We start from the raw sequence: 24,885 nt of genomic DNA on the forward strand, positions 1-24,885 counted from the left end.
ATCAGTGCACAGTGATTTCGAGCAAGGCTACACATGTGGTTTTCAGCTTCTTCTCCTTTTTAATTATTAGTCCAAACTAATTTAGTTTGTCAGCCAGCAAGGGATGTGTGTGTGGATAAAGCTAAGTAATACGGCACCTTATTTATTATTATTTTTTCCATTTTCAATACTCTAGTTACAAGAGGCTCAACACTACTGATATGTTCCAGCACACCGTCTATACTTACTGCAGACAATAGGCATAAAAATAATTCTACATTTAGGTCTGCAACTCATTCCTTTTTCCACAGCAATTCTTAGTCACAGTAAAATGAGCATGGTTTTGTTTTTATTTGCTATTCTTGAGACAGCAGATTTCCTTCATCAGAACACATGTACTTCATGAACAGATCCCTCTTTTTCTCACTCTCTCTCCTTCTCCTAGTCTCTCCCTCACCACTGTCTCCCCCTCTCTTCCCCAGCTTGCATTATGCGACCAGCGAGTTAAATTCCTTTTCTCTTTTTTTTCCCTCTCTCCTTCACGGAGAGGGGTTGGGGGTGGGAGTGAATCTAAATGGGTCACGTGGGATCCCCTGCTAAGTAGGCTGTGACGTCAGCTCCCCCAGTCACTGGAGCTGAGTCCGTCAGAGAGCATTTCAGCAGCTGCTTTTTCCCAGCCCCTATCTGCCACTACAGGGGGAGAGGAAAAGAGAGGAGGAGAAGAACGAAAGCCCTTCCCTTTGGCCAGCCCTGAACCAAAACAGAGGGGCAGTCTTCTTTGTGCCTCAGTCAAGCTGTTTCCCTTTTTTTCCTTTCATTTTTGTGTTATTTCTTTTTAGCTGGGAGGGAAAAAAGGACCAGGCAGCACGACCATCGTTAACATCAGTGCTGAGGCTGCTTTTGCCGCTGCTTGTTCTGCTGACTGCCTTCTCGTCTGTCTGAGGAGAGATTAATATCAGATGCGCACTGTCCACAGAGGAGAGGGCAAAAGAAGGGATGCTGAAGTTTTTTCCCCTCATTTTCTTCACTTCTTTTCACCCTTGTCTTTCTTCTTGGAGAGACGGAGGGAGACAGAGAGGGATTGATGTAGAGGGGGAGAAGTAGAAGTGCAACCAGGAGGCAATAAAAATAACCAGAGAGGAAAGGAGCAAGAAAAGAAAACAAATAGGCAGAAGCTCCGGAGCAGGCAAGCGCACAAACAGGAAATGATGGCCTCTGAAAGACCGTGGCAGATGGATGGGTTCGTGCGCCAAGACTGATGCATGCAGAATCAAGCCGCGGCTGATGTGCGCCGATGATTAGGGAAAAGGGGAAAGAAGCACATTATCCCAGATTAATCTTTTTTATCTCCAGAGGTAGTGGCAGAGAGGAGGGGGGGAGATGGCGTGCAGAGTGTGTCGACAGACGGCATCAACATCCGTTCACTCCAACTGCCTGCTAGGAATGGAGGTAGGTTTATTTAGCTCTTTTCCTTCATTTGTTTCTTTCTTCCTGCTTTTGAACTGTGTTTTGATTTGATACCCCCCCCCCAAAAAAAAACATTGAACGGCAAGTACTGCAAATTGCACCGGCATGACAAAAAAGAGCAGATCAATTCCACTTCAATTAGCGTTGTCACCCATCATGTACATCTCTCTTGGCTTATTCACTCCTCCGCAGCTGCTGTTGCGGATCAGTTGTTTTAATCAGCTGTTCAGAGTTCATCACACTCTAAAGCACATATAAGGAGTGACAGGAGAAGGGAGTCTTATTAAAAGAGAAGTTTGTTTGAAGTGGGTTGGACGCTGCAAAGTGACACGAAAGCGAGGCTGCTAAAAACCAGAGGGAAAATATCAAACATGCCCCAAATTCACTGTACTTAATCTGGTGCTCTTATCTAAAAACCGTTATACAACGTGATGAGTGTATTAGTGAGAATGTGTGTCTTGTTGAGAATGTGTGTTCCTGGCATACAGTGAATAAAACAAATCCTATCCATGCTTGCAAAGCCCATGTCAAAGGCTCTGATGACTTGCCCTACTTCTGACTGGCCCTCGGGCAATAAAAAATGGAGACACCTCTGCAAGCCCGGTGACATTAGTCAGCTGAGTCTCAGGACTGCTTCCCCAGAGATCATGCAGTTCATGGCAAAAGGGGGAGATTAATGCGTGAGTAGTTCTTTAGTGCGTCATGTTCCAATTTTGTTTTCTCAATTCTTCCTTAACCGCTAACCAGATACAAAACATAGCAGTATCTCCAAGTCAATAAACAACCAGGACAGTTAAGTCTACCTCTGCCGCATAACCCTATCTGTACAAAGGAGTATGAACATATCATAGCTATATCACATCAAATCAAATCTACACTATATATTTTGCAATATGTCACTGTAACTGAGCCTAGACTCAACAGGGGGTCTTTAAATATGTTCAGACATTTTAGCCTATTAAGAATTTAATCATTCTGAAGCTCTCTCTCAGTTCACAGCATTCCCTTGACCATGCTTGCATACTGATAAACATCTGGAAGTGCTGATGACATGTGTTCACATTTCCTTCCTCTCAGAGCCACTGAAGCAAAGTAATAAATTGCCAGTAAAGTAAAGTAGTTGAGTTCTCTATTTATTATCTTTTAGTCATAGCTTAGACCCACCCACCGCCAGTGAGCCATTTCCTGTGATCTGTAGTAAGGCCGTGTTGTGTGACCAAACTGGGGTTGGCTCATTGACACTTAGGGTACAGAAAAGTGTGGTGTGAGTCTACCATGCTCAAAAGCGTCTTCTCTGATGAAGAATGAGTCGTCATGAAAGGTTGGGCTTCAAAACTGCCGTGCCTGCTACGGATGAGTACACTAGTTGTTTGTTAACCATTTTAATCCTGTTTAATCTCTTTTCTGTCCAGCTAAAATATCAACATTGTGTGATTCTTATTTAGTCTTCTACACAGGTCGAAAAGACCCAGGGAATTTAAAGGGGTGTATTTATCATGGGTTTCATTTTGAAATTCAAGCATATGATAAAGTGATGAGTGGTGGTAGTTGCATATACGATGAAGACTGTTGAATAATGATGCGGATGGAGCAGTAGCTTTATAATATGTGAATACAAGATATAGCATTAATGGGAATATGTTTACGGCTCCATGGTGAAACAATTCTCTCTCTACACGTCGATTACAAAGTGGCCTTCAAGCCGAGTTCAGTCGCATAACTACAAGGAAGTATTTGATATTCTGACTGGAAAAATCATAAGAAGTTGTCGTATTAAAAAAGAAATTGCCAGCATTAACACAATGTTTTGCCTCTGCTATTTTTCTTAATGTGAATTTTCTCAAAATGAATATCAATAGCACATTCCCACACCACAGGGACTGCTTTTCTGCTTTGTGCATCCATGTCACATTTCTTGTGACTCCAGGTGTTTCCCCCTGCATATGTCTAATGATATCATGTAGCTTCTCTAATTATTGGCCGCTGTGGCGTCTCCCTGTCTCTTAATTAGACTAACTATTAAATTGAACCTGACGAAACAGACATTGATGTGGGAAGCAGGAAATTACTAAATGGAGGAGAAACATGTTTGACTGAAAAATGTCTGGGGTTTTTTTTGCATGCATGCCACACTGGAAGTATGTGACGGTTTGTGGATATTTTAGACAACAGCAAAATGAGGTTCGGGAAAGAGGGGAGGTGTGGGTAGGGGAGTGAATGGTTTGTCACATATCTGTGTACATGTTTCGGGATGCCTGATAATTGGATCTCACGCTGCAGACAACAGAAATCTTTCCGGCTCTGTTCTGAAGAGTATTAACCTTTAAAGCAGAGGCAGGCTCAGCTCTTTCCATTTCCCTGTAATTGCTCAAGCTGGAGAAGCACGTTCGGCTGGAAAGGTTAGCATGCTCTGATCCAGTCGTCATTTACTTCTTAAATGAGCATTTCAGACACATCCGGAAGGGTGGGGAAATGGAATTGTCAGTCGCTTCAATATTCAATACGGAGTTTTCAATATCCGAGTGAACCAATCAACAATCAAAATCTTCACACAGTATTTGTCTAGAAAGCAGGCTAAAAAGCTAACCATTCAAATCCAGACATTTGCAAAAATGAGGAAACAATCATGAATCCCAATGGCTAATTATGCAGGGGCAGTAATGTGTCAGATAAAAATGAAGGCTAATTTAAAAAAAATAAAAAACAGAAACACAAAGAAAAAAATAAGGGTGTTGAGAAGGAGCCTAAGCAAGCAGTCATGGAAGGGAGGCAGAAAGTCTCTTTCTGGCCTAGAGCCTGGCCTCCCTTTTGGTTCTGGGGTGATAAGTTAAAGGCGTTGGTGAGTGCTAGGTGAGAGCTGTTATCTCCTAATGCTGTAAGTGGATATCCTGTAATGCTGCTTGCTGGACCCTGAAAATTCATTTTGATGGCTGCGTTCTCACCAGTAGCCAGGGGTTCAGGAGCTGGGGGTGTAACGAGACAGGAATGGGGAGTGTATGTGCGGAAGGTACAGATGGTAGAGGAGCCAAGGGGGGGCTGGGGGAGATTGGAGGGTTTAATGGCAGTGTGGGCTCTGGACTTCCGGCCTCCGCACTCTCTGTGTTTCACTTTCCTTCCGCCCCAGCACAGGCACAGTATTTCACACTTCTTTCATTTTGGAGATGCACATGGAAAGGTGATAAGTAGCATCTGTGCGCGCGTACACACACATCCAAGCACACTAATTATAAAATGCCAGAGGAAAGGAGGCAGGGGGGAAATTGTGTACTCTCGACATAATGTGACAGAAAATACTTACACAGAAAATACATACACTATCTTAGTTGGGGGAATCGCACCCATGACATCCGCGTTAACTAGCACCTTGCTGTACCAGCTGAGTTACAGGAAAATCGTTAATTAGAGCTTTCTCTTTTTTCATGGATTTAATTAAACCCCTGTTGATATAGTCATAGAGTAACATCCACGTATCACGTTTTGTTTCTGTCATGTGAATACAGACGACACATATACTTTTTTTTCTGTGCTTGCAGTCACAGCGAACATTTATTTTTTTCTCCCCAGATAACGAAGACGCTCATCTGAGGGTGGAGCGAGAAAAGGAACCAATAAGGCAGAAAGGGCCGAGGAGACGGCTGTCCCTCAGAGGAAGAAGCTGTTGCTTTCCCCACAGCATGTACGCCTGCCACTCTCCACAGCAGCCACAGCAGCACTTCTTGGCAGTTCTCATGACCAGCGTGTCACTTCCCTCCTAGCTCCCCAGTGGCAGGGTGGAGTGGGGTGGAGGAAGTGAAGGAGAGGGCGGGAGAGCCCTGAGAGCACCCATCTGCCAGTACAGAAAACCCTTGGGCTGTTTTTTGCTGCGCATGTTTGACACGATTGGATGTGACCGCTACGTTTTGCCACAGCGGTCCCTCTGTGCACCATGCAGTGGCGAAGGAGGCACTGCTGCCTGGCCAAGATGACCTGGAGCTGCAAGCGGTCACTCTTCCGCATCCATGTGGCGTGGCTGCTGTCGCTGGCCTTGCTCTCGGCCGCCATGCTTTTCTTTAGCCAACAGGACTGGCTGCCCCGCCACACCGGCCTCCGGGAGAACCCCGTAGCCTACACGATGCAGCACGGCTTCCGGCCCAGGAGCGAGGGCAACCAGAGCTCGCTGAGGAGCCTCTGGAAGGAGACGGGCTACGCGCAGCCAAAGCCACAGGCCAACCTGAGCAGCCATCAGGCTGAGCCGCCTCCCCCGGCTGCCGAGCTAAGCCTGGAGGACTCGCTCAGCACCAACAGCAGCCTGCAAGGCGAAATGGGGGTTGGCGGGAAGCTGGCAGCCCAGCCCTACCGGTACATCCTTAACGAGCCCCACAAGTGCCGAGAGAGCAGCCCATTCCTGGTGCTGCTGATCGCTGCCGAGCCGGGTCAGGCAGAGGCCAGGAACGCCATCAGGCAGACGTGGGGGAACGAGAGTGTGGCAGCTGGCCTAGGCTTTGTGCGGCTTTTTCTGCTGGGCACAGGCTCGAGCCGGTCTGAGGCATACCCGCAGAGCGCCATCGAGGACGAGAGCCACCAGTTCCACGACATCATCCAGCAGGACTACCTGGATACCTACTACAACCTGACCATCAAAACGCTGATGGGCATGAACTGGGTAGCCACACACTGCTCGCGAGCCAGCTATGTGATGAAGACCGACAGCGACATGTTTGTCAACATCGAGTATCTCATTCAGAAGCTCCTCAAACCCGACCAGCCCCCGAAGAGGAACTTCTTCACCGGCTACCTGATGCGGGGCTACGCGCCAAACCGCAACAAAGACAGCAAGTGGTACATGCCATCCGAGCTCTACTCCAGCGAGAGATACCCCATCTTCTGCTCGGGAACCGGCTATGTGTTCTCGGGGGACCTGGCAGAGAAGATCTACCAGGCCTCTCGGAGCATTCGTCGGCTACATCTTGAGGATGTGTATGTGGGCATCTGCTTGGCTAAGCTGAGGATCGACCCAGTGCCGCCGCCCAATGAATTCCTCTTCAACCACTGGCGCGTGTCCTACTCCAGCTGCAAGTACAGCCACCTCATCACCTCTCACCAGTTTCAGCCCAATGAACTTATCAAGTACTGGAACCACCTGCAAAGCAACAAGCACAATGCATGTGTCAACATGGCCAAGGAGAAGAACTCACGCTACCGTCACCGGAGGCTGCATTCGGACAGGTTCTTATGATAACTGGCCACAGGGTCAGCCTGGTTGTCAGTGGTGTCAACAGGTCAAAAGTCAAATACAGAATAGGAAAGGTGATGTATATTCCTTCAAGCTCAGCGCTACACTGAATAGGCAACAGCACAGTGTTTTTGGTATTGTGTACAGTCGACTAATACTATTTTTTTAATTTGAGACAGATGTTATGTATTGTGAATCTGTAACTCTTTTTAAAAGGACAATGTGATACATGTTGATGTGCAATATTGAGCATGCACAAAAACAAAAGGAAAATAAATGTGTATAGCAACATAAATATATATGAATATATCTACAACAGTGGTTTTAATCATATCAGGTGCCAACAATGATGTATGTGGTGAGGCTGTCAATATTTTCCTGAAAATTTTAATTTGGTCTATGCACAGTTATACCACACTGGGTCCAATTTGATTGAGTCTATTTGTTTTGACTTAATACAAAGGCAAAGCAGTGAAGTAGATAATTGCATGAAATGGGGATATACACTCTGCAACCACTTTTAGTGTGACATTCCAAAAAGCAGGACCCCAGGCTGATTCCTAAACTGCCCAGAACACACCAAATGATCATCTACCTGAGAAACTGCATATGGTCAAATTCTTATTATACACAGTATTTAAACACAGAGTGAGCGGGTGTATCGTTCTATACCAATGTTGTCAGATATATTATATTGAGATTGTATTTTTCAGAGCTTTACATTTGCACTCGAGGTAGTGTGAAGTGAGAATTATTGATTAAATGTATTTCCTCCACTAAAGTTTCCATTGTTTGCCCTCATTTCAATTGGTCAGAGCTTTACACTGTCGACAACACAGTGTTACAGGTGTTGGAACGTTATTCACCATGGAACACAAAAAGAGAGACAAGCACGCATGCTATACAATAATATAAGCCTGACTCCAATTCGTACAATTAGTGTGAGTATGCAGTCATTTCTTCTGTTATTATTATGGCGAAAATCTAAAAAAGTTATTCTTTTTATGACATTAGCCCATGTTTTATGCTGAGGAAGAGAATTTAATACACCCTCGACCTTCTGGTCATATTTAAAGAACATTCAGTGTTTGAATTAACCTGCACCTCCACTGCCATGGGCACTGCTGCATCACAGACAAACCTCTACCACACATACATTATAATAACACAAAGGTAGCATGAAATATCATTCAATTAATTCATTAATTCAATCAGATGGAGAGATGATGATGAGAAATGTATCGTGTCAGAATAATTCTGTCCGTGAGGCAGCAGCTACCCACAGCAATAGGCCATCAGCTACATCTACTGACCATTACCACAAACAATACGAAAATCCACCTTAATGCACAGAAAGATCACTATCACTACTGATACTGAACATAAAGGAAACAATATGTTATGATGACTGCCAACGAAAAGCAGGCTGAAGAAGGGATCTCCCTTAAACATCTGCGCAGCCTTAAAAATAAAAAGTCAGGATGTGCACCCTGTTTATTAATTTAACTCATACTGCTGTGCATCACAATTATTAAGCAAAGACATAAGACTTTCACATTCACTGACTGTCGACACTGCCTCACAAAATACATCCTAGCATCAATTATCACATCACAATTATCACTATACACATTTGGTAAAACCACATGGTGAAGTCAATTTGCTCTTGTTTTTAAAATGTTTAGACTTTCTCTCCCTGGTAAAAATGTAGTCTCTTAAGTTGAGGCAGGCGATTCACGTCAGCATATCACTGGATTATTTTCAACTGCTTCATTGAGGTTTTCGTAATAAACTGTCAATGTGTGCAAGCATAATCCTGCACAGCTTGAAACAGAGAGCGCACTGGCGCCTTAAGGCCGATTTTTACTTCTCCGATTCGGTCGTAGAGGGACACTTTGGCACGACTTGGCACGCCTTGGCAACACCTTCACCCAGGTGTTAACGCCCATCCGAGCCCTCGGAGAGCTGGTCGGAGAGGAACGCTTTTTTCTAACTTTTCGTAGAGAGTCGGAGAGAGTCAGATACCCCCTTGGCTGTGATTGGTCCACCAACGACATTATTTCCCAACGACATCATCACCCACCGAGCCAATGTCTCTCATAAAAGAAAATAATCGCCAAGTTCTCCAACAGCTAATTCTAGCTGATTCCAACCAGTATATATAACACTTGTTGTCTATCTACATCTCGCTCATGGTGTGTGTCGAACTCACTTTCATTAATCCAGCCAACTGATTTTTGTTTAGCCTCCTATCTTGATCTATTTGTTTTTATTCAGACGTTACATAACTTTCATAACCACAAATATAAATTGGCCAGCGATTTAATTTGTTTCTTAATGTAGAATGGTCAGAGAAAAGCCTCATGGGAAATGGGACAACTCCCGCACAGTTAAACTGTTAAACAAACACATAGGAAGAAGGCTGTTATCCTAAATGGGATTTATTTTATTGTCAAAACGCTAAGTGGAGTTTATTTACAGCCAACACCATTGTATTACAAACACTGACAACACACACGCATAATGAGAAGGTAGCCTACACCTGCCGATTCTCTTGCCTTTAATCTTTCACCTTTGAATAATGTAAAACGTCGTTTTAAAGCGCTGCTGCTGTCCTTATAATTATTATTGCCGCGGTAAATTACTTTCAGCACCCACATCCGTCGTAGAAGTGTATAGGGCCTGTAAGTACGATCAAATCCTTTTGAATCCGACCACCTGCCCATTTATTTTCGGGGGGCGGAGTAGGTCGGAGAAGGATGCAGAAGTATATTTCACGCTTTACTTAGCACTGGTTCTTACTACCAGGGGAAGCTCCAGAGTCTTTTCCGTTACCGGTCAATGCCTCCAGCATGGCCCTCGTGACCAGTCAGCGCCTTTGGAGTGCCCCCAGTGGTACCAACCAATGCTAAGTATAAGGTGTTTGAGCAACAACCCCCTCTCCCTTCCAATGTTGCTGAAAATTACACTGAATGAATTTATCACACCAGTTCTAGAAATTAATAAATACAAGGAAAGAATTAACCGCAAACGTTTAAAGATCGACACCAATTTCCATAAGTGACAACTTATTAGAAGGCTGATAGAATCCGCTGATGCCCACACTGGTGAGAGAGTCAAGTGTGCTGAGTTTGCAGAGTGAGAAACAATCAACGCATAAGGAAGTGGCATGTGTTTGCTCCTCCAACCCTGCACCAAATGAGAAAGGTCCTAATTCAAATTTAAACAAACACTGAGACATTTTCAATCCTAGTTTGATCCTATTTGTGAAGCGTCACTGATATAAGGTTAATAAAGGACCAGACAGTGAAAGAGGGGAGTTCATTCATCTCAAATGAAAGTTAAACACTCAGAAACTATTTGACATCATACTCAATTCCCTCACAAATAAATAACAGACAGTGCTGAACAGGGTCAAAGCTTACAATTACATGGCGACTCAGTACATTTGAACAAGGTAATCTAATTAACATGATGGGGCTCAGATCGGAATACTTTATCTTTTGCCCTCATTACGAGGCTGTCAGTCATGGCTTTTAATTAGCCATATATTTGAGCTGGTAAAGTTGTAGCGTTCTATGAGCTTTAGTGTTTATTGAGCACATAAATTACAGGCTGCTTTAAAGAGGTCCAAATGCACTCTCACTCCCCCACTTTTGTCCCGATAGATCTGAACGGTAAACACCAGGCAAAGGGTTTGGTAAGCATGTAGAGAGAGATGACAAAAGTCAAAACTGTCATGTAAGACGTACAGTACATATATGGGGAATTTCTGCAATCTGTATTGAAATGACTATATGTGTGTGGTAGTGAGTGTTAGTGCTCTGTCTGTCCCTGTACGAGGTTGGCACACAAATTCCATGTAAGTGAGAGAAAAAAACTCATCTCAGCAATACCTTTTAAAAAAAAAAAAATGGAGAACACAAGAATGATATAAAAAAAAGAATTCAGCAGATGTTCCACACAAAAAGGTGTAAGAAAGTCAATTCACTGTGAGAAAGTCATTCCCGAGTGGAGTAATTCATTAATTGTACGCCTCGCCGTAAGTATTCAGACCCACTAAAAGAACAAGAGCACGAGTGGTGACTCTGAGCAAGGAGATATTGGACAAAAGGTCTAGTCCCATTCATCCATGCCTAGCACAATCACTGAGAAAGATTAGCAGGGCCTGGCAAAGCAATTCCTCCTGAACTAGCAGTCTGGGAAGAATATTTCCACACAAAAAAAGAAAAGACAAGTAGAGCACAAGCCAAAGAAGGCAAGGAGGTGCGTGTGGGAGGGGTGGGGGAGGTGAACAAAATTGTGAAAAAAAGGCCCCATGTCGTAGCGAGTGATAAATGGGGAGGAAAGGAGCTCTGACTGATCAGTATTGAAAACCTGTGTAGTCTTAAATGTGCAAAAAGTGAGCCCCAGGAAAAAGAAAAAAAAAGACAAGAAGGAAAAAAAAAAGAAACAAATTGAGATGTCTGCGGTGATGAAGTGTCCACTCCCAGCTCTGGCTCAAGCGCCATGGTTCACACCTCGATGAGACCCGGAGACGAGCGGTAATACTCTGGAGAGCAAGATAAATATCTTGACCCCAACAAGACCTCCCAGGAGCCCTGCACTGGGCTTAGTGTTTCTGGAGCCTGGTACTTCAATGTCCTCCAGGATTGCCTACCTCAATTATGAGTCACAGGTTGTGCTTTGAGACAAACCTGCTTTCACCAGGGCTCCTCAACACATAAACAATCTCTGGTGAAAACCATAAGAAAAGTGGTTCAGGTAAATTGGTGCTGTTGATATACTACAATAAAACCCAGAGAAAAGCTAATGTGGTTTATGAATCCAAGACATATTCACAGCTGATAAGAACTGCGTACGCAATCCCAATCCCAATGTACAACTCAGATGAAAGAATATCATTAATATGGCAACTATGGAAACATACCTCTATGAGTCATAGCATGCATAGGCCCATACATATGCATTATGCCTGCAGTGACCCTGTGAAGATGTTGGATCTACCAGCAGTAGACCAGTGGGCATGCACATTCAGCTTATTTGTTAGAGTGCCCAGATTTCCCATCATGGACATAGAGGCAGAGGGCTATTCAGGCGGGAGGGACACATACCAAACCTAGTGCCGCAAACAAGAACCTCAGAACAACAATCTTCATAACACCAATACCTCCCAATGGCTACGTGAAATAATATGAGAAAATGTAACATAATAATGAGCTCTCCATGAATGTTTTATGAATGCATTTACAATTTAAATTGGATATTTGGTAGAAAAATTAACATAATAAAGCAGTCAGAGTTGCACAACCCCCTCTCAAGCGTTAAAAGATGATCATTGAACTTGTATATCCAGTGTGCTGTCACAAATTAAACTATAATGGCAAGGTGTATGGCTGTTCAAACTAACAGGATACCAAGAACACACATGGAGAGTATATGCTGCTCACACTCCCATTCACTAAACTGTCATAACGTTGCCAAGTGTGATATGTGCCAAATTTCCATTGTCTATGTTTGGATTCAGAAAATGCCATGGCTGCATGGCGACCAATCAGGGCACCATACATGGCCTGCACAGCAGCAGATGGTGCATTCCTACCAAGTCTCTGGGCCACGAAGATAGGGGCATTTCCCGTTTGAAGCCAGCAGCTATTTTTAAAGTCTGATCTGACAGTGACACTGTTGATTTCCCCTGCACAAGTCACCCATCAACACAGGGCACACATGCTCACACACACACACACACAAACAGGTGGTAATTCCTGAAGGAAATACTCAGAGGAGTCTCCCATTTACTTTCCATTTATGATTATGATAATAAAAACTAATAGGCTGTGACAAGCTCTCATTGGCAGCCCATGTGCCACAGACACCCTGATTTCTGTTTGCTTCCTTGGGACACGTTCCTCACAACATTTCTCAGCGCGTGAAAATAATTTGATTTGCGTCTCATCACGCTCTTTTGCTATCTGAACCATTTAAACCCCTCACTCCCTAATTAGAGGCAAGCTATTTCGCAGGGCATCTATTCCTCTCATTCATTTTGTTTTAAATGAAAGAGGGCACACGGTGAGGAACCGAGCTGGCTGATGCCACTTCTTTATGAGTTTTCCATTTTGCTTGTGTTGTTTGTGAGAATCTAGTCCTTTGCTGGTGAGCATGCAAATACATTGTACAGCGGTTAAAGTTCTGAGCACGAGTCAGGGTGGGTGACCTTTTGTCACCTACGGGAATTGAGACACATGACGAGGTCCAGGGGAGCGATATGAAATGCCACCTGACAGAGGTTAATCTTTACGGGGGACGTGACCTTCAACTCTCTGTGTGTCTCTGGGTGTCTATCTGTTCGATTTTCAATGCATTTTATGTGCGTATGTATGTAGGTCTGTGTGTGTGTGTGTGTGTGAGACTATATGTGTGTGTCTGTGGGACTGAATGGGTGTGGTGTGAACGTATGCTCACATTGCAAAAATAAATTAATTAATGAAGATATATGAGTGGCTCATGAAATATTTATGAAGGGTTGCTTAAATAGGTCACAGTGTATTTCACCATTAATAACACACAGAAATCCACACAGAAATAATCAATAAGATGCATGCAATAGTTTGAGTAATAGATGAGCACAATATCACTTTGTAAATTAGCCAACTTAAATGGAGCATCGGTTCTGATGAAAGTGTTTCTCTTCTGTTTGTACCTCTCCCAGTGATGGAAGTTTAATAAGGAAATGGCATGATTTAATTTGTGATTGAACAAGCTTGGGTGTCTTTTGGAGGCCATGTTATGTGTAAAATAAAATAAAAGCATGTGAAACAGAGGGGATGCAAATTTAACAAGACATAACGCACCAAAATTAGGAACTGATACAATCAACACACCAGAACCTCAGATCCCGCCCAGGCCACCTGACAGAGCCCTTAACATGTCACATGTCATTGTTGTCTAACTACCTCATTTCCCTGAAGGACCAGTATTACTGAAATGTGTGCTAAATCTAACATAATGTAACAGCAGAGGCAGCAGCAAAAATCAAAATAAGAGAGGCTATTTCGGCAAACAAAGAGAAACCCTTGCTTTCAAACAGCAGACGTACAGACTAATTATGCAGTAATTAATCACATGACTAATTATAGCAACACTGCAAACACCAGTAGAATGATGAAAGGTACAATACCTCTTTTCGAATTTATTTAAAATAGAATTCCAACTCTTATTAAACGCATATAGTCAGAACTGTCAGATAAGGTAAGTTTTGTCTGTACCTTGAAATGTTATTTAGTATGTCTATACACTGACGTTGCTTTGACATTTCCAATTGCTGCTGGTCAGTGACATGGCTAGGTGAGGGTACATCCTAATTGGAATTTTCATTGGAAATGCTCATGTACTCCTACAACAGATATGAGCTTGTCACTGAGGACAGTCACGAAAACTTAAAATTCAGCAATAACTGGATTGACTGTCTAATCACTTGGATTGAAATAGCTTGATGAAATGCTGATGGTCCATTTCTGTACATGACACACACACACACTTAAAGGACAGATCTCCACATTAACCCCTGTCATGTGGCATACCATGTTTGTCCTGTAGACCTCACCTTGTGTTTCTATTCAGCAGAAAGTCACTATCACAACGACACACACTGACCTATAACCAGAATACACTGGTATGGTCACAAAAGGGCACACACACACACACACACACACACACACACACACACACACACACACACACACACACACACACACACACACACACACACACCAGCGTTCCATTACAAAGACTGTAAATCTGAGGTTAACACATACAGAGATAAAACTGAGTCACTGTAACAAAGCTGCACACATTTGAGCAGGCTGAAGCACTATTATGTACATGCATCGCTAATAAAACTCACATTCCTCTGTATTTCTGTCTTTTAGGTTTAAGCAGTCTAGGACTGCCCAGCCTACATTAAAAATGTTCTCATCAAAATCACATTTTAAAATTCTAATCATGGCCTTAACCCCAACTAAATATGCCTAACCCTAATAAATATTCCTCTTAAGTCTCCAGCCTTATTAAGCAAGGGTGCATGTGTTTGGTGATAATGAGCCATCTAGTGATTGACAACACAGCCGGATAAAAAGGGAAAGAAAAATAGGGGAAACGTTACAGTGCCGTTGGGGATTTGAAAGTGTAAATAAACTGAAAAGCCTATGTAAGGTTTAGGCAGAGGAACTGAAACTGTTGAAACTGCAAAGCAGCTGTAAGATGAGGCTACCCTTGAGAGTAAGGCAGTGTGCATTCACCGACCCAAATACACTTACAGCAAGAGAGAGGGGATTTCAGTTGCACAAAGTCCCTCAACAAGCACAACGCTCGGCAGAAACCTGCATTTGGTTGGGGGAAGGGGGAAATCAGAGAGTTAAACTGCTGTGAGTCAGGAAGGAGAAGACGTATGCAAGCGAGTCAAATGATGACAACAAGGGGCAGACGAAAGAAACAAGCTTTAACCTACTTTATGCTAGCACAACTTATCTTATGGTAATGGTGTAGCACATCAAATTAATGTGGTACTCATAGATTGGGGTAGGGGCCAGCTCAGCATTGTTTGTCTGATGCGCTAGAGGCAACAACAACCTAAGACATGTATGAGAAAAGTGACTGATCAGCATAAATGCAATGCAGGCTCTGTTTTCGCGTTCTCACACAGCATTGCATTGTCATCAACAGCAGATTATCCACAATTAGAACAGCACCATTATTGAGCTAGCAAATGGTGTGAAATATCAACAAACTCCAAATAAACCCATCAGATGCAAGAGATATTTGCCACAGTGTACACAGCAGTATCGGGGTAGAGCCAGGAAGTAGAGAGAGAGAGTCTACTGTACTGTAATTTCAGGCAATTAAATAATGGGAGTGAAAAGCATGGGGGGTGGGGGGTGGGTGGGGGTCTTGAAGGAGCAGCAGCCACCGTGGTGCAGATACCGGCACATTTGCTATGCTCAAAGCCAAAAAGCTCATCTTTTCCATTCACGACAGTGTCCAATTTCTGCATCTGTGAGATAGATACTACAACAATACGTGACAGTGTCATGGCCTAATAGTAGACTACATGTTCCCCCTCTCCGCTCTCCTTTTTTTCCTTGTTAGAAGTCAGGAAGTCAGAAAAAAATATTTGGAGCATGCCTTGAAATTATCACAAGGGTCCACCTTCACACAAAAATAGCATTGCGGGAAAAGGGCTGGTCCTGCTTTTCCCTCAAACAGATGTTAATCGTTCTGTTTAAATGACACAGTTCCAAACTTCTTTGTTTCCATGTACTATCCATACAAATTTCAGTTATTTTCCTCCACAGCCTCAAGGTCACACTGTAAGGATGTCACTACACTACATGACATGCTGTCATATTTTGAATAGAGCTTGCCTATTTTAGTTTTTAAAAGAGGGCACAATCTTATCATGCTAAAGCCTAGCACAGCTCCTAATCTACTGCATAGCACAGAGAGGTTTTCATTGTCTAACGTTAACATCACTGTGACAGCTAGAAGAAGAGCGCCAGCATGAGTCAACATTGACATTATTAACTGTCTAGGGCTTTTTAAAATAATCAGTCCATTTACTCACTCATCCCTTCTGGCACGTTGGCAGTGTCACATGGAGTATGCAGTCATGCCAACCCACTTGTTAAATATCACAGATGTGCAGTTTCATAAGATATGGTGGTGAACATTTTTTTACAATTTTTACTTCAAACATTTCATGCAGCTATCGGAGTGTTTTGATTCTATAGAAATAGCTTTGAAAAAGCCAGGGTGGAATGTAAGAAAAACAGTAAGTCTTGATGTTGATGGTGCGGCTTTGTTATTGCCATTGTGCCGAGCCATAAAGCTCCACAGAAATTAAATCAGTGGAAATTACCAAAAGGCAACACAACTGTGCACTTCCTGCTATGCCGGCATAAATAACACTGTTACCCATGAAAACAAAATGCAGCAGCAACTTGAGAATGCCCCAGGGACTCGAGAGTTTTTAGATCAAATATTTTACCCCATAGACTCACTGATGAAATCAACTCTGCATTATATGAATTTTTTATTAAATTTTTCACACAGGCTGAAATGGCTCAAGCTTTTGTATCAAAAACGTAATCGTCTATGCAGTGCCTTCTGTCACATATAGATTGAATTTAATCATTTTTAATTGCCTGACATTATGGTTCAATTCTAAATTATGAAACAAACATTATTCATGTCAATGAGAAAAATACACACATTCCTTACAGCACATCTCTTTGTAGTCTTCACTTAGTCCTCATTCCTTTTATGCCATTACACTTTCAATATTGCACACTTATGGTAAGTACATTTTCAGTGGTTCTGGGTTTTTTGTAAAGCAAAGAGAAAGTTGAATTTATGGGTGCCAAACGTCCATTCACCAAGTCTCTTCCCCGGCTCTCTGTGAATTGTTTCTTCTGCACAGAGAATGTTGTATATGTAGCCTGTTTCACCTCCACACTCCTACACAGCTCAACGGGATATCAGGCCTGACTGGACTCTGCTCTGGGTAATTTGACCCTGGCTGGATCTCTGGTGTATGAAGCTATCGCTTGTTTTGCAGGGCTGACGTCTGCAACACTGAGCCGGGAGGGAGTTTACTCAAGGCCTTCAGCAAACATCTGACTTCTTGAACTTTTTTTTTTTGAGCGATCTCAAGAGGGGAGTCGAGATGAGAGCGCTCGTGCCAGCTGCACAGGAAACATGTCAGTGCCGAGTGTACATCCAAGCGTGCACATCTGCTGAAAGTTCCAGACCCTTCTGGAACATGACTGAAAGGTCTGAGAGCAACAACCAAATATACATAAACCCACCATCCTGCCCATACGACAAAAATGGTCTCTCTCTTTGCTGTCTGGTTATAGAAGCAAATGAAATATGTCTTCACAACTCTTCATTATGCAGACAGTGTCCAGTGTCAGTCTGAGAGTGCAAGGATATGCACATTTATAGAAAATTGCTCCTACTGTGAGCAGCAGCATTTAGCTGTCAGATATTCTTTAAATGCCGAGAGAAAACTGGGGACATTGTATAAATGCCATAGCATTAAAACTGTCGTCTGTTTTGCATGTTGCCATTGAAATATTTTGGATGTGCAAAATAAAATGCTCCGACGGGCAGACAGAAAGCAGAAGCAGGATAATAAGTCTTTATTATTTAATAAAGTTGAATAATTCAGCTCATTCATTAACTAGACTTCAGTTAATTGATTTACATATGATCTGCATTAATTACGGCAACCAGCTTCTTTTCCAGCACTTGAATCCATATTTGAATTTCACAGGGACTATATTAAGTATAAGAGTAAATATGAATCAATTGCATATGCTATATTTACAAAGCAGGGATGTACCCAAATGTTATTCAAAGAAGGCACAAACTGTCACCATATGGCCCAGTCCTTCCAGATCCTGATCTATGTATTCTGTCTTGTTGTGTTTTGTTGTGTGCCATGCTTGCTGTTTGTCCGCTCAATGTTTTACTTAGATCCAATTCTTCCTGGTCCACATGTACTGCCGCCAGCACACCTGTGATTGATCTCCTCATTATCAACAGCATTTAAACTTGGCCACTGACTACATGTCTTGCTCATGTGTTCAGGGTCTTTTGACATGATGTTTTTTAGGACCCTGCCTCTGGATTGCTTTTCCCAGTCTGGTCCGCGAGTGCTCTGATTAGAGCTCAGATTCTGTTTTCTGGCTACTGCCTGTTCAAAGCCCTCTGCACCCCTAGTATCTTCTTCCTTGTGTTGGATTTCTGGAGATTACGAACTGTGGCCTGACTAAGCCTGATGATTTTCTGCTGTCTGTCTGTAAGGAGACTTGTTAAACCCTCGTTTTAGTCCATCTCCGTTTATTGTGTCTGTTTTTAGGGTCAAGTTCAGGTCTCTCGCCTCACTGGCTGTCACAGAATAATTCATCCATCATGGATCCAGCACACTTGGATACCGTTAAGGCAGCAACATAGAAACAAGGCTCTCTCCTAGGGTTATATCAGCAGGAGATCGCTTAAGTTTACCATGCCCTGGCTTATATTAATTGGAGAAATGCTACAAAATCTCTTCTCGGTGGTGCAACAACTCCAGTCCTTTGTCCAAACTCCACTAGTCTACTTATTTGTGCATGTCTCTATATCCATTCATTCCTGTACCAGTGTACACTATCTATGGTGTTAAGGGTGTCTGCTGTTACCCCTTTGAACATTCTCACATTGCTTATGTCATTACACAACTAACAGAGAGGGCTCGGAAACAGCTGCCTTGGATGCTAATGCTCCTTGTTGCTAAAGTTTCAAGAATTTTCTAAAGTTTTTGATCGCTCCCCTAAGGGAAGGGAGGCAGCGAGATTTATTGAACTGAGACAGGGAAGTTCCATACCATGACTGCATCTGTCAATTAGGACGCCAGCGCTTTGTTTGATGCTTTTGATCATGGTTTGAATAACTATATTTTGGATGAGATTGCCTCTCAAGAGTTCCCAGGTGACCTGGATGGCCACATAAACCCTGCCAATTGGTTGGATTCCCACTTGCAGCAGCGATACTTAAGGAGAACCAATAAACCTGAGTCCAGAGCCATCACGTCCTCCTCTACCATCGCCACTTCTCCAGATCTTCACCCCATGCAAATCACTGATTATTCTGATTACGCTGATGTTGTTGTGAGCTCAACTGCCAATATGCGTGCTTTCACCCCTCTTTCATGTCTCAAAGTAACAACAACTGGTTTTCAGACCTCCATCTCCCCTCCCTGCAGCATCATCGATGGAGGTGAAGCTTATACAGTCAAGAGGCTCCTCTAGGTTTGTTGCCGTGGTCAGTGTTGGGAAAGTTCACTTTCTACATGAACAAGTTCACATAATAGTTTACAAATTTTAAAATGAACTAGTTCAGTTCATAGTTCAACATTTTGAACTAAGTTCACAGCTCCAAAAAATGAACTAGTTTTTTCAATATGTTGCAAGCTATATTTTTTCTAAATCTCTATAAGTCTGCAATACCGCTCTCGGCCTCTACGCATCTCGGCGCTCTCTCACTTGCCAGGCATAAACAGTAGAAGAAAGCACACGCAGCGATTGGATACAGGACTGTTAACGGTGTATTTTTCACCTGGAAGTCTCTACCCCGCAAACAGGGAACGTCCCCAGGACGTTAACAGGACATTCGCAAGGTCCCCAATCGTCCCCAATTGGTCCCCGCCACAACGTTCGCTAGAGGACGTTACCAGAACGTTTTTGACGTTCGTAGCAAGTCTAAGTTTGGTCCTTCTGTGACGTTCGCATGAGTCTTAAATCGGACTTTTAGGGAACCTTATAAATTGGTCTGTCAGCACACCTCCCCAGGACGTCATTTAAAAACGTCCCCATAACCTTTACCTGCAGGTCCTCTGCGTAACGTTCGCATGAGCCTTAAAACGGACTATTAAGGAACGTTATAATTTGGTCACTCAGCACACGTCCCCAGGACGTCATTTAAAAACGTCCCCATAACCTTTACCTGCAGGTCCTCTGCGTGACGTTCGCATGAGCCTTAAAACGGACTATTAAGGAACGTTATAATTTGGTCACTTAGCACACGTCCCCAGGACGTCATTTAAAAACGTCCCGTAACCTTTACCTGCAGGTCCTCTGCGTGACGTTCGCATGAGCCTTAAAACGGACTATTAAGGAACGTTATAATTTGGTCACTCAGCACACGTCCCCAGGACGTCATTTAAAAACGTCCCGTAACCTTTACCTGCAGGTCCTCTGCGTGACGTTCGCATGAGCCTTAAAACGGACTATTAAGGAACGTTATAATTTGGTCACTCAGCACACGTCCCCGGGACGTCATTTAAAAACGTCCCGTAACCTTTACCTGCAGGTCCTCTGCGTGACGTTCGCATGAGCCTTAAAACGGACTATTAAGGAACGTTATAATTTGGTCACTCAGCACACGTCCCCAGGACGTCATTTAAAAACGTCCCGTAACCTTTACCTGCAGGTCCTCTGCGTGACGTTCGCATGAGCCTTAAAACGGACTATTAAGGAACGTTATAATTTGGTAACTCAGCACACATCCCCAGGACGTCATTTAAAAACGTCCCGTAACCTTTACCTGCAGGTCCTCTGCGTGACGTTCGCATGAGCCTTAAAACTGACTTTTAGGGACCGTTCTTATTTGGTCCTCTGATGGTCCTCTCTGAACCAGAAGTTCCGCTAGAGAAAAATGATTTTCATTTGCCCGACATTTTAATGATAAGCCGGCCAAATATCTAGCCTATTTCTGCTTCTAAATTAGCCCATTGAAGAAAACTGACGGCCTGCATAGCTTAAATAATAACATAATCAGGTAGTTTAGAATGCAACATGTTTATTTTCCTAAGTTTACAATGGGAAACAAAAACATTTATGTCTGATGCGCGTCAATAAGTGGCCTTTAGCGCAACCTGCTGTGGCGTTAAAATGAGCGCCGCAACATGGTCATTGCTCTGTTCAATGAGAGCAGAGATTCTTAAATTATTCGACCCTCTTGTGAATCCTTTGCACATTTTACTGTGACTATCAATTACCTCGCACCTGAGCCAAGAGAACTTGTCACTCCATAACGACATAAACGCCCGACATTTCAGCTTTTTCTTTGGTGATGCTGTTCGAACATCTAGGGCTTCAGGTATTCAGTGTTTGGAAAGTTCACTTTCTACATGAACTTGCTCAGTTCATTGTTGATAATTCATAATTTTGAACTACGTTCACAGCTCCAATTTTCAATATGAGGCGAGTGCTATAATTTTTCAAAATCTCTGTCTGCAATACCGCTCTCGGCTCTTCCGCGCGCTCACGCACGGTAATAAAAGGAAACGCGCAACACTGCAGGTATTACAGGTTCATCCTCGTCAGAAGGTTTACCCTCATCAGATGTTTTTGGCCTCTGAAAAAAAGATTTTAAGGCTAGTCTGCTTGGCCATGTTGGATCCTTCTCACTCAGTTCGCTCCTCGTTTGAAACCGAGGGTTTGCGCTTTAAAATGCAGCATATGCGTGTTGTTAAATAACTTTCTAACGGCAGATTAGCCTGTTCCTTTTAAACATAATAAGGGCAGTGCACGTTTGCTTTATAGGCCTTACCTAATATTAGGATTGTTGTCAAAATTGTGTTTGCGAGACGGGATTTTTAAAGAAATTCCAATCAGACAATTTGACCGGTGAGCTCTTCGTTCTGTTGCACCATCTTTGAAGGCCTGTGGAAAGCTCAATATGTTAAAGCTAGACACTTGGTCACCTTCCTATGTATGCATTGTATTGGAATCATGCAGACATTACATTTATAGCACAGATCAGTACAGAAGCATTCATATTTATTTTATTTCATCATTCTTAGTTTGGCTAGTTATTCTGCCTCCCTGCCCGCACGTCCGTGATGTGCCATGGATGTTAATTAAAAAAGGAATCATTACGGAAAACCCTCAATGCGTAGTGACTGAGATTGCTACAATATGCTTTTCCTCAAACCCTCGGAAAAAAAGACTAAGTTTGTTGGCTGTCTCACACTGTGATAAACCTGTTAAAGTGGCACTATAGTAATCAGACAGTGTTAGGACAGTAGGTAGCGATCTCGTTTAGTAATAGGAAGGTTTACGGTTCAATTCCCATGCCCGCAATCAAGTTTGTAATCGTGTGTGTCTGTGTCTATGCATATCATATGAAATGTGTAATATAAATGAACTTGTGTGTGTGTGCGCACTGTAAGCAAAATGACGGCTCCGCGATCTATTATTATTTTATTTTCTTCATTTAGCTCAGCAAAAACGGTCGTGCCTGCTACGTCCGCGGTGCATCCTTGAATAACGTACCCAGGACGTCTAAAATAGGTTTTGTAGATGTCACCACAATGCCCTCAGGACGTTCTTGCAACTTCCTGCAGAACGTCCCCAGGACCTATAGAAACACGTTCCCCAGACGTAACCACAATGCCCTCGGGAGGTGCTTGCAACGTCCTGCATAACGTCCCCAGGACCTATAGAAAACGTTTCCCAGTTGTCACCGCAACGTCCTCGGGACGGTCTTGGAACGTCGTGCAAAACGTCCTAAAGTTGTCACGGGAACCATACACATTTACGTTTTTAGAACGTTCAGAGAGACCATTACGGGACGTCTAGGGGACGTAATTTTGCTTACAGGGTAGAAATCTGGCACCTTATTGATCGAAATTAAAAAGAGTGAACGTGTCTTTCACAGACACCAGAATGTCTGGTTCACAGTACCGTTCATCAGGCAGTAATACAGTATAAGTTCAGTTCCTGTGTGTTCGTTTTTGCCAATTTCTAGTCTTCAATTCGGATGCAGAGACAGATCATTTTCTTGGTTGAACAGATACAGTTTCAGATCTAATCACATCTCCCTACACCTCAATTACAAAGTGCTTAATTCACCTCTATGAATATGAATGCATAATAAACAATTGAATGTTCTGTAAGATGCCATACTATTATTTAATATTTCATGCATTTCATGTTTCAGTCCTTTGCTTATCAATACAGCACCAGATACGTTATTGTCAAAATGTCAGAGACCAGAGGGTACTAACCACCATTCATCATGACCATAATATCGCAAACAAGCTGTGCTCTAAAAGACACTCTGTTTTTTTTGTGTTACACCGCATTAGAAACCTAATGCTGGCATGAGTAGGATAGAGATGAGTGGATCAGGGACAATTCTGTTTCAGTCCGTTACTACCTGGACATTTCTTTCATCCTGCGCATAGCTTTAAAAAAAATCATGCTTTTAAGCTATGCTTCAGTTTCTTGTCCCAGTGCTTGAACTGTCAACAAGCCCATAATTTCTCAAGAGGCGGAATACCAAATCAGCTCCGAACCACATGATGTAGCTGACTGCATAAAAGCCAAAGTAACAGAAATGTCACTTTCTGCCTCGTTCTTCCTCTTCTAAGAATTTGGACTGCTAGAACTAGACTATTGCAGTTGAGTGTGCAACCTCAGGTGAGCAGGTAACCCATAAATGTCTCCCTGCATTCCTTTTGTCCATTCAAGTGTCTACACTACAGAAACTATGCCAAGGTTCCAGTGTGTGCAGCGCAGTGGCTCTTTGTTGGTGGCTCTGTCTTTATCCTCAGCTCCACTCTTTCCCTGTCTGACATCATGTCGAGCTTTGGTGATTACAGCCAGAGCAAGCAGGGTTTAGTCTACAGTTCAGTGTCCTGTATAGCCCTGGTTTGTCTTACGCAGGACAGTACAGATCCCTCAGAACCAAAACTAGATAGATATGTACACACAGATATTCATTTCAGTGCACTTCATAAGAACAGTCTGCATTGACATTTCCTCATCATGCAACCTGATGAGGCACAACAGGCAGTATCTAGGCCCATTTCACACTGCCTGCATGGCAGCTGTGTTAACTGTTGATTTGAATTGTTAACAAGTTAGAGCATGCACACTGCCTGTGTGAGATGGGCGTGTCTGAGTGTGGAGCATGGAGACAGTAAAAATATGTTCTGATAGTCATATTGACATCATACCAGCAACATTACATACAGTAACTGACACCTTTCATTGCAGTTTCAATGTCTGCTATATGTCACAGACACAACAGAAATATAAATATAAACATATTATTTATCATATTTGTATTATAACCATTTTAGCAATTGCATGTTATGAAAGGGGAAAGTGGAGGCTACATGTGTACTATATAGTAATCCAATCTAGCCTTTAATTACGTTATGTTGATAAGTTAACAGAACATTGGGTGTAGGGCAGTAGTTTCCTCTTGTGCTCTCTCAGTTTTAACGAGAGTAACAAAAATCACATGACTGTTTTCAGGTTAGAACCGGTTAACAGTCAACTTCCTTTTCTTCACTTTTCAGATCATGCACTCATCAACAATGGATGATACCAGACTGATTGTATAATAATGGCCATTATCAAAGGCAGACTCCATGCTCATCGCTGACACCGCTGTGGAGCCGGGCCAGGCTCTCTTCAGCCCAACAGTAGCCCGCAGGGGGTGATCAAAATAATAGACAAGGACTACAAAATTCAGTTCCGAAATCCCCATTGCATCGCAACGGTATAAACAGACGAGAGCTCAGATCGCCTTCTACAGGAGGAAATCAATTCTCCAAGCTCACCAGGGCTTTTATTCACAATAGTTCCTTGTTCCAAAGGAGGGCAGTTTAC

General features: G+C 43.0%; 1 protein-coding gene across 1 annotated transcript; it reads left to right on the top strand.

Moving 5' to 3' along the window:
* Window positions 1-751: 751 nt before the first annotated feature.
* On the top strand, window positions 752-7,312 carry b3galt2 (UDP-Gal:betaGlcNAc beta 1,3-galactosyltransferase, polypeptide 2). Its single transcript, XM_080860639.1, has 2 exons — window positions 752-1,428; window positions 5,011-7,312. Exon 2 carries the CDS (start codon window positions 5,372-5,374, stop codon window positions 6,659-6,661), a length of 1,290 nt encoding a protein of 429 aa, XP_080716765.1. The 5' UTR covers window positions 752-1,428; window positions 5,011-5,371; the 3' UTR covers window positions 6,662-7,312.
* Window positions 7,313-24,885: the final 17,573 nt, after the last annotated feature.

The sequence above is a fragment of the Sprattus sprattus genome, assembly GCF_963457725.1.
Source record: "Sprattus sprattus genome assembly, chromosome: 2".
In the NCBI taxonomy this organism is placed as follows: Eukaryota; Metazoa; Chordata; class Actinopteri; order Clupeiformes; family Clupeidae; genus Sprattus; species Sprattus sprattus.